Source organism: Solanum verrucosum, unplaced genomic scaffold (genome assembly GCF_900185275.1).
Source record: "Solanum verrucosum unplaced genomic scaffold, falcon-dt-bn FXZP01000218.1, whole genome shotgun sequence".
Taxonomy (NCBI): Eukaryota; Viridiplantae; Streptophyta; class Magnoliopsida; order Solanales; family Solanaceae; genus Solanum; species Solanum verrucosum.
Genome location: NW_026020464.1, coordinates 2,289,164 through 2,302,324, shown reverse-complemented (window position 1 = coordinate 2,302,324; position 13,161 = coordinate 2,289,164). Strand labels below are relative to the sequence as shown.

The window sequence follows — 13,161 nt, the reverse complement described above, 5'->3', positions numbered from 1 at the left end:
ATGGAAAAATCCTTTTGATCAGAAAATTTGATCAGAATTTGACCAGAATAATATTTTACTTATGTTATTTTATTTTTTAAAACATTTTTAGAATAATTTATTCTCTTTATTTCTTGGGAAGCAACACTTATTTTAGAATAAGTAGAATATTTTTTTAATTAGAATTTCCACAAATTATTTTCAGTCAAGCTTTGGGATTGAGAATCACAAAGTCCAAAAAAGGTACTTTTAACTTATAAAGTATTTTGTTTCACTATAAATTAGAGATTTCAAGTTCGAGCTTGAAATATAAAAAACATTTTATTAGAAACGTCACCTCAAAATAGGTCCTACAATACATAATCTTAAATTTAATTGAGACTCCAAACCCCGAGCGGAAAAAAAGAACTTGGATAATACTCCTACTTTTCATCACTCAAAATTTACGAAAGTTTCCTCCTTTCATGTTCTTACACTCCACAACTTTGAGTTTTTTCTTCTTGAAAGTCTTCACATGTCCATTTTTTCCTTAATAAAATCCCATAGTTTTCACAGAAAATCATTTAGAAGAGCTTAATTTGATGGGAATTTAAAAGGGTTATCTTGAAATACTTCAATTTCTTATAATCTTGAAAAACTGTATAAGCTCAAAGGTGACATTTTTATCTTGTCAAAAGCAAAAAAGTTCAAAATGTTGCCTAAAGAACCATCATTTTGTATATATAATACAGAGGATGGGGTTGATGAATTAAAGGAAAATCAAGATTTGGTTAGGTCTGTGACAATAGGGGATATTATATCAGATATAGGTAGTAGTGATTTCAGTTTTGGGAAAAAGGGAATGGGGTTGATTGAGGAAGATGAGAATGAAGATGGGGAAAAAAGGGTTTTTTATGAGGTTAATGAACTAGGATTTGAAGAGAGTGAACAAGTAATTAGTTCAAAGTATCTTGGTGGGGTTGAGTTTGAACCTTTAGATTTTGATGGAAATGGAGATGTTGAGGAACATTATAAGAGGGTTCTTAAAGAAGATCCTTCTAACCCTTTGTTTTTGAGGAATTATGCTCAACTTTTGCAGGTCAGTCTTTGTGTCCTGTTCCTTTCAGAAATCATTTTTCAATTTCCATTTCACATTATTTTATTGTGGTTACTGCTCATATTCCCTTTTTCAATTGCTTAGAAATGCTTTTTTTAACCCGATGGTCTATCAGAAACAACCTCTCTATCTCTATGAGGTAGGGGAAAGATCGGCGTACACTCTATTCTCCCCAAATCCCATTTGTGTGATTACAATGGGTATGTTATTGTTGTTGTCGTTGTGTTTTTTCAGTATTTGATGACATGAGTTGAGCTTAAACCGGAGAAACATGGTCAGTGAGGATTCATATAGCCGACCATAACTTGTTTGGGATTGAGGTCATAGTTGTTGTATACATGTTTGATCCTCATTGTAAGTCCTTAAAAGATTCTAGGATTGCGGAAGTAAGTTTCTTGTGATTTCTATAACTGCAAAGTTGGTATTTAAGTGGCTTAGGTCGCAGGTTCAAGCCCCACACCATGCAAAGCAAAGCCTGGTATTTAAGTGGAGAAAGGTAGAGGGGTGGGCCCATTATCCTATCCATCGAGTTTAGAAGGTTGTGATTGGTCCAAAGGGCGGGTCACAGACGGATTTCTCGGTTATCAAAAAAAAAAGAAAAAAAAATTGGAATTCTAATCATGGTCAGTGAGGATTCATATAACCGACCATAATTTGTTTGGGATTGAGATCATAGTTGTTGTTGTTGTATACATGTTTGATTCTCATTGTAAATCCTTTAGAGATTCTAGGATTGTGAAAGTAAGGTTCTTGTGAGTTCTATAACTGCAAAGTTGGAACTTTAAACGTGACTAGTGATGATTCATGTAGCCGACTGTAACTTGTTTGGTATAGAGGTCATAGTTATTGACATATTGTTGCTGTTGTATACTTGTTTGATTCTCTTTGTAAGTCCTTTACCGATTCTAGGATTGCGGAAAGTAAGTAAGTTTCTGGAGTAGTTCTATAGCTGCTAAGTTGGAATTATAATTGTGGAACTAAAGTCACCTCTGTGAATTTGATCTCATCTTTGGCTTCTTGCTCTTGCTGTAAGTTGCCCCTGATAAAATAGACTAATTGGATGAGTATGTCAGGATAGTAATAGTAGTTTGAATAACTTTAAACAAATTAGAATCCAATTTGGAACCTTCTATAATCAGTTCACTCATTTCGAAGCTTAAATCTTCTAGTACCAAGTATGGATTAGCAGTTGCATAACCAAGTCACGAAAAGGGAAGTGAAAAGACTTTTCTTTCATGATGTTCTAACAATGGCAATGTACATCAACAATAAATTTACTAGTGCTTTGAAATGTAAAAAGCATACAACAGTGACTGATTCAAATGATATTCTGGTCTTCCTAATAGATACTTCGGAAATCCGGTCATTATAAATTTTGTGATTCTTTGGCTGGAAAAGCACACAACTTACATGCTTTAGATGCTGTGTGGTTTTAGATATTTCTCCTTCGTTATTTTTGTCCTTTTCTTGAGATCTAGTCCAATCTTGATTCTGTTTTTGTGGCGACAACCTTTTTCTTCATGTAACCCATTGTATTCTTGTCTATAGTCTAAGGGAGATCTTTCTGGAGCTGAACACTATTACTTTCAAGCTACACAAGCTGATCCAAAAGATGGCGATACCTTGTCACAGTATGCTAAATTAGTATGGGAGCTTCACCAAGATAAAGATAGAGCATCAGATTACTTTGAACGTGCAGTTCGTGCTGCTCCTGAGAACAGGTTATACTTGACTTGCACCTTTCATCGAAATGAGAGAACGAGTAATTGGTTCAATTAGATATTGATTTACAAAACCTGGGCATGTGAAGAAACTATTAGTCTCCTCTCCTCATCTTCTCCTTTTTAGTAGTATTTTTGTAGTATCTTAGTCTTAAATTTTTTCTACTGCAGCTTCTTTGCTTTGTTCATCTGGCTATTTTGTTGTTATTTTTTCTTTCAATCCTGCTTTGATTAAAATTCTTTTGAGCTGAGGGTCTACGGAAACAACCTCTCTATCCCACAAAGGTGGGGGTAAGGTTTGGGCACATCTTACCCTGCCCAAACCCCACTTGTGGAATTACACCGGATATGTTGTTTTTTTGGTAATAACATGTGAAACCGGATATGTTGTTGTTGTTGAAATCTATTATTGTTTCCAGCCATGTTCTTGGAGCATATGCTAGTTTCCTCTGGGACATCAATGACGATGAAAGTGAGGATGAAATGAACACACAGAGTGATAAGACTAAGGTTTCTTCCATTCGTTCTGCCTCAACGAGTATATATGTGTGAGCTCTGTTTGACTTAAAGTTTCTTCTGGATGTGTCAGATAGAGGAAAGTGGGGAAGCTACTGTATCCCGGAACATAGATTACGAAGAAGCTAACAGACCTGTTAGCCCTCCCTTACATCTTGCAGCAGGATTAGGAATTGGGGTTAATCTAGTTGGTGGCGGCTCTCCTGTTGATTATACTGCAGCTGTATCTGATATGGATGGAAATGCTGAGGAGGAGTACATGAGAATGATCAAAGAAAATCCTCATAACCCCGTGCTTTTAAGAAACTATGCTCAGTTTCTTAGTCAGGTGAATGTTTCTTATCTTCTGCACTAAATGTTCTTTATTAACATGTATATCATCCATCATATGCTTACAACAACGCTCATTTCATTTCCATGTATCATCTTGATTTAGAAATGTGTCTGAGATGTCACAAGCTCCCTCCATTATATTCTTTTTAGGATTTCAACTCTTTCTTTAAATTGTTCAAAATAACCGCCACTCAGCCTAACTCAGTACAAGTGGGATGGAGAAAAATAAATGCATGCTCAAATATGAAATTTTCTTGAACATTATGTCATTCCTTTCGCAAGATCTTTACAATAGCTACAACAGTTTATGGTTTACTTATCAGAACGTAACCAAAAACAAGAAAAGCTGACTCCCTTCATTGGTGCTTTCATATAATAAGATCGACTGGTCTTGCTACTTCTGACATTTCTCATGTTTGCTGTTGGACTGGCAGTCTAAGGGAGACTTACTAGGTGCTGAAGAATATTACTCACGCGCAATACTAGCGGATCCTACTGATGGAGAAACTATTTCACAGTATGCCATGTTGATATGGCAACTTCATCGGGATAAAGATAAAGCCTCAACCTACTTTAAGAGGGCAGTTCAAGCTTCTCCGGAAGACGGGTAATATTGAATTGAAGCCCCTCACTTTTTTATTCGCAACATTTAGAATTAAAAGTAATAGCTGTAAGTTAATAACCTAAGCACATTTCCTACTTGGTCAGTTACTAAGACGATTTTACAGATTTATGTGATTTGTGAAGGAAATCTGCTACTATTTGATAGCATTGAAAAGGTTAAAGAGAAAAGATACTAATAAGGTTGTTGGTAACTTGGTATTTTGCGAAATGTCTTCATGGAAAAATATGAAGAACTTTGGTATGATTTCAAATCATTTATGCGTTGCGTTTTAAGTTAAAAATTGTCTGATTGCTGCTTGCACATCAAGTTCATTGTTCTCATTGTCTGAAACTCAGAGTTACTAGCTTGCTTTTTTGCTTTTCAGCGACGTGCTTGCTGCATATGCTAGATTTCTCTGGCAAACAGAGGAAGATGAAGACGGAGAAGAAGATGAAACATTAGGTGATCACAACGGTGCACCACCTTTGCAAGGAGTCATGGCTGCAAATGCCTAAATCCTAATGTCAAATGAATTCACAATCCAGCTTCCAATTCTTAATTCTAGTTTCTCAAGCTTTTCGCGTTATCTAAAGACTTGGAGCTTTCTCTTGTTGTGGAGGATCAAGCATTCTGGGAAATTTTTTAAATGGTTAAATGTTGTTTAGTGAGCAATAAAATGTGAACAATAATGTTAAATTGACCTTGTACAATGTTCTTTATGGGAATACTATGAAGAAGTTGAATAAAAATTTAAATGGAGACTCCACATTGTAATAATATACTGTTAGTTCCTCTACTTTAGTTTACTGATCTACGACTTTCGTAAATTACAACATAATTCCTCTATGGTTTGACACGCTGTTTTATGTCTTAATAATTAGTCTCAGTGGGGCTAGACAAAGGTGTGATCTAATGATCAATGAAGTTGAATTGAGAAACATAATTTATCTAGTTAGAATATTAGAAGATGCATAAAAGTTATTATGAACTGGACACTTCGCAAATTATTTTTTCTACTTGCACTAGAGAAGTCATTTTTAAGAGACTTGTTATCCACAGGATACCTGCTATCTCCCACAAGCACAAGTATCGTATAATTCTGTCCACCAAGGACTTGCAATGCTTCTCAAGGGCCAATGCCAATGATATCTTTGAACACTATAATAAATCTGTTTCCCAAAGTGCTCCAACAGTAGCACATGTACTCATTTCCTTGCAAAGATAAGTAGAAGAAAATTTCAAACCACACCACACTAGCATAAAGACAGACCCGTACCTCCTCGCCCCATTGACATTCCCTATTTATAGTTTGTGCCAATACTGGAGAGGTTCATGCTGGAGAGAGCATGTATGCAACAATCAGTTAAAAAGGAAAAGATCAAATGAGAAACTTGCGCAAAATATCGACTAGCAGGCCAAAACTGCATTAATAATCCTTTTCAGTAAAAGTCTATTCATGTACGGAAAAAGCAACACTTGCTATTTCTGCCAAAAAATTATATGAATTTGGGATGCTTTCTTCCACAAATCTAAATTTTGATGCTTCTCAAAGTATACTAATGTTTTGGAGAACTATGAAGACAAAAAAGCTGTTGGCAACATGGCTTGTACTGAAGGTATTGTCTGTCCTTCATGAATTCAACATCAGCTTATTCCCATGAGTACTGCTCATTTCTCAAGCTTTGCTGATTGCTAGGGTAAGCTCTTTCTTGCCGAGGAGCTTGTCTATAGTAACCATTTCCCCTTGATCTGCCATAGTCACGGTCACCTCCGTCTTGACCACCTCTCCCAAAACCACGGCCACCATAGCGCCCCCTTCCATCCATGGAATAGCTAACTCTGCCTCTACCCCTTCCTCCTGTGTCCACATTTTAAAGACAAACAAAATGAATCTTAATATTTTTAGGATGCAGAGCAAAAAAAATAAATTTCAGGACTTCAAAAATTAAGTTAAGAAATGTATGAAGCAGTAAGCTTTCAGACAAGGAACAGGCTTAGCAAACTGATACCTAAACACAGTTCTATTTTGGCTATTACAAGCACACAGAAATCAAATAATAAGCCTTATTTACCTGAAGTATTAAAGAAGGCCACTTGTTATTTACTACTAAATTCCAATGATACCAGCATAATGATTTGTTTCGAGACTAATACCATGGTCAAGATGTGGGAGCCAAATATTTACATCAGTTGCAGCCTCACAAGAATGCAAGACAACTGGTGTAATTATAGTCCCCACTGATTATTCTCTACTTCCTTTGCTTTTCATTATTCATCTTGAAAATAAGTATTGCAAGTAGATCCAACAAAGTACTCCCTCTGTCCCAATTTGTATTGACTTACTTATCTTTATAGTCAGTCTCAAAAAGAATAAACACATTTTTATATTTAGTAACAATTTGGTTTTTAGTCACACAAATATATAACTTATTTTAAACCACGAGTTTGAAGAGTCTTTTTTTCTTAAACTTCAAGCCAAGTCAAACTAACTCACATAAATTGGAACGGAGGGCGTAGTAATGTTCACTGTTCATTTTATACTGAACTTTTTTTTATGATAACACAGCTCTCTCCAGAGTTAAAACTTTCCTCCGAGATTTTATTTTTTTTATGACGGGTTGGTTGATCCACTTATCTTTTACATCCCGTATCTTCCACCAAGTAGGAATCTCAAGTCAATGACATAACACTTGACAAAACAAAAGTAGAAAAGGTGTCCAGCCTGCCTTCATGTCATGTCATTGACCTTGATTCCTACTTGGTGGAAGATTAGAGATGTAAATTGCTAAAGATGTGCCTAGTGATCATCTAGTAGAAAAATATAATGCTTAGAAGATCTTAGAAAGAATTTAGCTTGAAGATGTGCTTGTTTCTGTGAATGAGAAATGCAATAGCTTATTTATTGACCTACAATTGAGAAGATAAAGCCACTTACTTCCTCGAATTAAGTTGTTTCTGTTCGGTCTCCTCCCTTCAATGTACAACTGGTGTCCACCAATCTGAACAGTAGATGCCTGCAACAAAGATTACAAGATTTCAGTACCTACTCTGAATGTAAATGCAGTAATTAGTCTTAGCTGAAGGTATCAATAACAATTCAATGAAGGCGAGATAAATAGATCGAAAAAGAACATATTCACAACTCCCACATTACTTTACATGGAATACTTCGAATTTGTGCCAGTTTATTACTTCATTTGACCTCATACATAAAGTATAGCATCATTCTCAATTACTCAAATAACAAACCTCAATTGCATTGAAACTTTAACACAAAAAGTACAATTAAAGATGGCTCAAAATTTTGAAATGTCAGTTCAAACCTCAATTGCATTCTGAACCCCAGTTACATCTTCAAATTCGACAAATGCATAGCATACATCAATGTCCTGCATCACATCAAATTCCAGATGAACTTAATATTGACCTAATCTAGATTCAAGAGTATAGGGCAAAAGAAAGATGATATAACAAACCTTTCGCGTTCTAATGGCAACAGCATCAGGCTTTAATTTACCAAACTTTTTAAATTCCTCCTCAATTTCATAAGCAGCCATTGTGGTAGGCACATTTTTGACATATACAGACTTAACTTCAACTGCAAAAAGTTTAAAAAGGAAAATCATGAAAGCATATCACTCAAATGAGGTCCCTTTAAAAAAAATACACATCCCTGAGAAGACAGGATGAGTACATTATGCCAAAGTACGAGAAACTTACCTTCATCTTCAACAGCTGAAGCCTCATCTATTGCCTCAGTATACCTCTCAATAGTATTAGTCGAATGAACTGATGGCAGAGCAGGAGGCTCTGGCACATGTTGCCACTCTGAAGGAGGAGGTGTAGGTTTGTTGAGAGAAGACTGGGCCAGTTGTCCTTGTGCAGAATTCCCTTTAGTAACTTGTAGCTTCCAAATTAGAATCAACCAAATAAAATTAGTTGATCACAAAAGCGTACTCAAGACAATATGAGAAGGTAACGATAAGGAGAAGGTAAAGGTAAAGGTCATGGCATACAATAGAAGCATAAGTATGCTTTTGGGGCTCTGCAACAGGTTCCTCAACAGGGCAGGATAAATGGTCTTGTACTGCATTAATTGTACTCTGAAGTGGGCCGTTTGACTGCACCGCAAAATTATCTTCAAGGATATTCTCGGCTTCGGGGACATGCTGAAGCCGTTCCTCCGGAAAACTATAGTTATTGACAGGCCCGTTATCTTCAATTTTAGGAGCATCAGCGAACTCCCTTGCTTGGATTTCTCCACCAAACATGTAGTTGGGCACTGCAGAAACCATCATTAATTCTTTACATATGCACATTCTCTTGTCTCATAATATTGCAGCATTAGCATGCAGAATTACAGAGAAAATGTATCCCAAGTTTTCTTTCAGAAGAATTAACATTCAAGTACATAATTTCTTCTCACCAATTTATAGCACATCACTTAAACTACTTCTCACCAGAAAAAAAAAGTATGAACATAGGGAAAATAGTGAGCTTCAGCACTTGAAGCTACTAGAAATATTCTCCCTACATTACCCCTACCTGTGTGGGGTAGATCCTCCAAGAAAAAGGTAAGAAAGGAGAATGCCTTATCCATTACAGCAATGATTTTTTTTTAAAAAAAACAGAGTAATATTTTTTTTTAGGATAGTAAATCTTAAAAAAACAGAGTAATATGAAACAAAAAGAAGTAAGAGACTCCCCCCCCACCCCCCACCAAAAAAATAAAAAAATCAGATCTTATCTTAGGATGAAAACCTTTAAGATTGAACTCATACCTTGCTCCTGAAGTGCATTGGAAGCATTCAGCTTGGAATCAAGGTTAGTATGTGCTAGATAGGCTAATGGTTGCTGAAGAATTTGCTCCTCATCAACATAGTGAAAGATATCATTGAGGACAAAGTATCCTTTTTCCTGGGGTGCAAGGAAAAATGATTGTACAAACTTCCTACTCCTGTTGATACCTTTCACATTGACAGAACCTGAAACCATCACAAGGACACCACCATTCCATGATTCCAAGGAATGGAGCGTTTTTATCTCTATTCCAGTGTACTGGAGTGACATGATCAGGGTGTGAATTTGCTGCAGAACACAGAAAGAGCAATAAAAGAAAAGTAGTAGAATGATTAATATTGGGGGCTAAAGGAGCAATACACATCATGAACCATGATTATTAGTTAGTTGAGCATAACAGAAGTTTTATTATATTGGAATAGAACTACTATAGAAGTTGTTCAAAGATAAAATCTCCCACTTTTGTGACTTAGAAATCTTTTTCTTTTATTAGTATATTAAAGCATGCAAGTATCAACTCACAGGTAGTTATGATTTTTTTTAGATAAAGTAACCCACTGGTAGTTATGATACTAAAAAGGAACTCGCGACAGCAGCAAAATAAGAAGCTCCTCTGATGGAAGTGCATGCCTTGGGGAGCTTGACACTCTTTCAGATTTCAACTTCTAGCGGACAGAGAAAAAACATTAATACAGCTGACTGGGGAGACAGAGAACTTGATGGACAAGCTTAAATTTTTGTTTTTCAGAAAAAATAAGCTTTTAACCTAAAAATCTAGAACATGGATGTTAAGGCTGCACTCATGATATTTTTCCATCTTAGGTGCTCTGTTTTGGAACAGGACTACATCATAGAAAAACTCAAAACTAATCTAGAACGTATGGACATCATATAGATGACATGACTGTAGACATGAGGTTCCAGTTAAGGACATGCATCAAGCAAGAGCAACCAATCATTGGTTAGCCAATTATAACCACTTAATTTAGAGATAACTTCAAAGAAGGTTTTGCTCATAAGGAAGTTAGACAAGGAACTTAAGATAAAATACCAGCATTCCTGAAGCAGTCTCTCTGGTGCTGGAATCAATTCGAAGCACAGTACTAGCATCACTGTAGAACTGGTGAACAAAATCCGGTTGGGTCTGTAACATCTGATAATACTGGCCCACAAAGTATGTTCCCACCTGAACAACCATTACCCAAAACCGCAGAAAGATGAAATTCAAATCCCAGACATTAAAAATCAATCAATCAATCAACACTTCAATCCTAAACTAGTTGGGATCGGCAATATGAGTTCTTTATATATCCCCCTCTATTTAGACTCATTTCATTGTAACACTGATAAGTAATTTGACTTCTAAAGAAAAAGAAGGGTTATATACGGAATAAAGGATCTCTAAATATCACACTTATCCTTACCTAATCTAATGTAAGTGAAGTGATAACAACTAACCTAAATAGGTTAGTCCTAATTACTCCATAACTAAATGTTTTTTGGATCATTTATCCTTAACTAGCTGGTAGTGTCTATATATCGTTTGTTTCTATTGTGCTATATGCTTAATGAAGTTTGCATTGATTACTAGATTCAGAAGCTCTTTTCTCAGAAAACCTGTCCCCATTTAGGACATTTAATCACTACACCATCACAACGACATACATATGAAGATATAGGGAAATAAACACAAAAAAATAACTTCCTCTAGTAGTTCCTATATCTCTTAAAACTGAATAGACATGCATATCCATAAAGAATTTTTCTTGAAACAGGTAACATCAAATACATAAAAAGTTCATCTTTATACTACAGAACAATTTTATGGAACAAAAGATTTCAGCTTTACACTAAATTTTTTTTACATTTCCAAGTCACTTAATACCCAATTCGACACGGTAAGGTAACTAGCAAAACAGGGTAAATGACCATGGCCAGAAACCAGGTAAGGCAAAGGGGTTTCATCCAAAAACCCCTTCAGCCAAAAATCCATTCACATATATAACCACAGATATAAAAAAAAATGAGCATTCCTCGCTCCATTTACAAATGACTAAACAGACACGGAGGAAACAGCAAAAACACAAGTTTGCCTTCACATTTCTACTCAACTTCTCTGCAAATGACTTATACAAACAAAGAATAAACGGATAAAGACTCTTTTTTATAGCAGAAGAGATACCTGAGCAGCAGTGACTGGCAAGTGAAAAGGCGTCGCCATTTCGTACAACCCGGTGGCGGCGGCAGCAGCTTAAGCAGCGGTAGAAATGAACTCGTCAATCCAATTAGAATGAGAATCTAAAAAACCTAGATCTAACAAAAGATCTAAAATCCCCAAAAAAAACCCTAGATTTTCAGCATTCACATTTGCGCCGCAAGCAAAAAAGCAGCAACAGAGTCTTCTCCCATCGCTCCACAAACAGTGAATAGCACTGAATTCGCTCGTCACTGACTCTTCAATTTCTAGAGAGAGAAAATGGAGTGACCGCTTGAGACCACTGGTTCTAGAGAGAGAAAGAGTGAGAGCTGCTGAAATTTATAGGCTTTTTTTTTTCCTCGTTAGAAATATGGTGCTGCTGCCCGTGTTTTTGGGACGGTGGCGCTGCTTTTTTATTGGTTGAGTGAATGTCCGCTTGTTATCCACCGTTGATTTAGACCTCATGATAGGGCTTTTTCTTTTTTATTTGCTTAGAATTATCTACTAGTTAGTGTGAATGTTTTCCATGGAACATGTTTGGTACGAATAAAAATGTGTTCTTGAAAAATATAATTGATGAGCAGAAAATATAACTTATTTTTTTATATTTGGTTGGTGAGCGGAAAATATAATTGATGAATGAATTATTTTTTTAGAAAATATCTATTATTTTTTGCTAGAGAGTAGAATTTATTTTTTTAGGAAAATAGTTTGACCTGAAAACCAACTCGATAATTGATCTGACACCCGACCCAAACACCTGATATGGGACCTTGACCCCTACTCTTGACACAGGACTCGATTCGAACTGGACTCAATCTTGACCATGACCTGAATTAGGACATGATCCTAAAATCCAACCCAAGACCTGATCTCGACTTTTGATTTGGGACTCGACTTTCGAACTGGAATATGATCCTAAGACCTGACCTTGACTCCCAAACCCCAACATTCGACTTAAGATCCAACTTTTGAATGAGTATTTGACCCTAGACCCGACACCTGACCACCATTCGAGACCCAACCCCAATCTCGACCCGAGACCCGACCCTAACCCAAGACCTGACCCCAACCTTGACACCCAACTCGAGACCCAACCCCCGACTTGATACCCCAACTCCAACACCAACACCCAACCTCAATCCCGACCCTAATTTTGTAAATTTATTAGTAAGGCAAGATATGACTAATTTTGTAAATTTATTAGTAAGGCAAGACGGTAATAATTTACTACTTTACCCTTCCTAAATATTAGATATTAATAATTTAATATATAACTAGACACTATAATTACATGAAATTATTATTTCTCTACCCACTTCAGACTAGGCTCGCTTTACTAGTTTTTACTGTACTCAAAACCTAAAAACTAAAGTAAGGGTTCACAATTGTAGTTATTTGATTTTAGTTTTAGTTTAAGTCTTGTTGGCCTATTTGATTTTAATTTTAGTTTGTAATTGTAGGTTGTAGCTTTTGCAAGTTTGTAAAGATCTGTAACTTGATTAACATCATAAGAAATTCCACACTATGTTTTGGCGTTGACATGTAATTATAACCTTCATACTATATTTTCTCTTATTGATGCAATTTCTCATTATCTTTCTTGTTTCACTATATCAAAGCATTTAGAGAAGTGAGAAGTCATCTAATATTTTACAGACATTTTCTTATTGGATAAACCGAAAACCGAACCGATAACGACCAAAAATCGATAAATCGAAAACCGATAAAAAAATATCTTATTGGTTTGTTATTGGGTTAACATATTTAAAAACTGAAAACCGATGAACCGAACCGATCGATACACACCCTAATTGTAGTTCTTTGAAATCGCATCAATCATATACATTTATTAATAAGAAAATATTAGAAGTAAAATAAGTATCGTGAAGCAAGAAATTACTTAAATAAAGTG

General features: G+C 35.8%; 2 protein-coding genes across 2 annotated transcripts; one reads left to right on the top strand and one right to left on the bottom strand.

Moving 5' to 3' along the window:
- The first annotated feature begins 480 nt into the window (after window positions 1-480).
- On the top strand, window positions 481-5,045 carry LOC125808875 (uncharacterized). The gene is made up of 6 exons (XM_049488539.1): window positions 481-1,057; window positions 2,624-2,796; window positions 3,216-3,306; window positions 3,386-3,640; window positions 4,080-4,252; window positions 4,635-5,045. Exons 1-6 carry the CDS (start codon window positions 671-673, stop codon window positions 4,762-4,764), a joined length of 1,209 nt encoding a protein of 402 aa, XP_049344496.1. The 5' UTR covers window positions 481-670; the 3' UTR covers window positions 4,765-5,045.
- A 669-nt stretch (window positions 5,046-5,714) lies between these two features.
- LOC125808904 (nuclear transport factor 2-like) lies at window positions 5,715-11,593 on the bottom strand. The gene is made up of 9 exons (XM_049488572.1): window positions 11,232-11,593; window positions 10,101-10,235; window positions 9,031-9,337; window positions 8,266-8,531; window positions 7,970-8,156; window positions 7,726-7,847; window positions 7,573-7,638; window positions 7,185-7,263; window positions 5,715-6,107 (listed from the first exon to the last, which is right to left on the bottom strand). The coding sequence occupies exons 1-9, from the start codon at window positions 11,268-11,270 to the stop codon at window positions 5,899-5,901; spliced, it is 1,410 nt and encodes a 469-aa protein (XP_049344529.1). The 5' UTR covers window positions 11,271-11,593; the 3' UTR covers window positions 5,715-5,898.
- Between the last annotated feature and the right edge of the window lie 1,568 nt (window positions 11,594-13,161).

Coding starts and splice junctions, on each gene's coding strand:
- LOC125808875 (XM_049488539.1), top strand. CDS start 671: ATGTTGCCTAAAGAACCATCATTTTGTATATATAATACAGAGGATGGG. Junction 1,058..2,623: donor ATTATGCTCAACTTTTGCAG/GTCAGTCTTTGT, acceptor TCTTGTCTATAG/TCTAAGGGAGATCTTTCTGG. Junction 2,797..3,215: donor CGTGCTGCTCCTGAGAACAG/GTTATACTTGAC, acceptor TATTGTTTCCAG/CCATGTTCTTGGAGCATATG.
- LOC125808904 (XM_049488572.1), bottom strand. CDS start 11,270: ATGGCGACGCCTTTTCACTTGCCAGTCACTGCTGCTCAG. Junction 9,338..10,100: donor AGACTGCTTCAGGAATGCTG/GTATTTTATCTT, acceptor TGTGTTCTGCAG/CAAATTCACACCCTGATCAT. Junction 7,639..7,725: donor TTGCCATTAGAACGCGAAAG/GTTTGTTATATC, acceptor GATGTGATGCAG/GACATTGATGTATGCTATGC.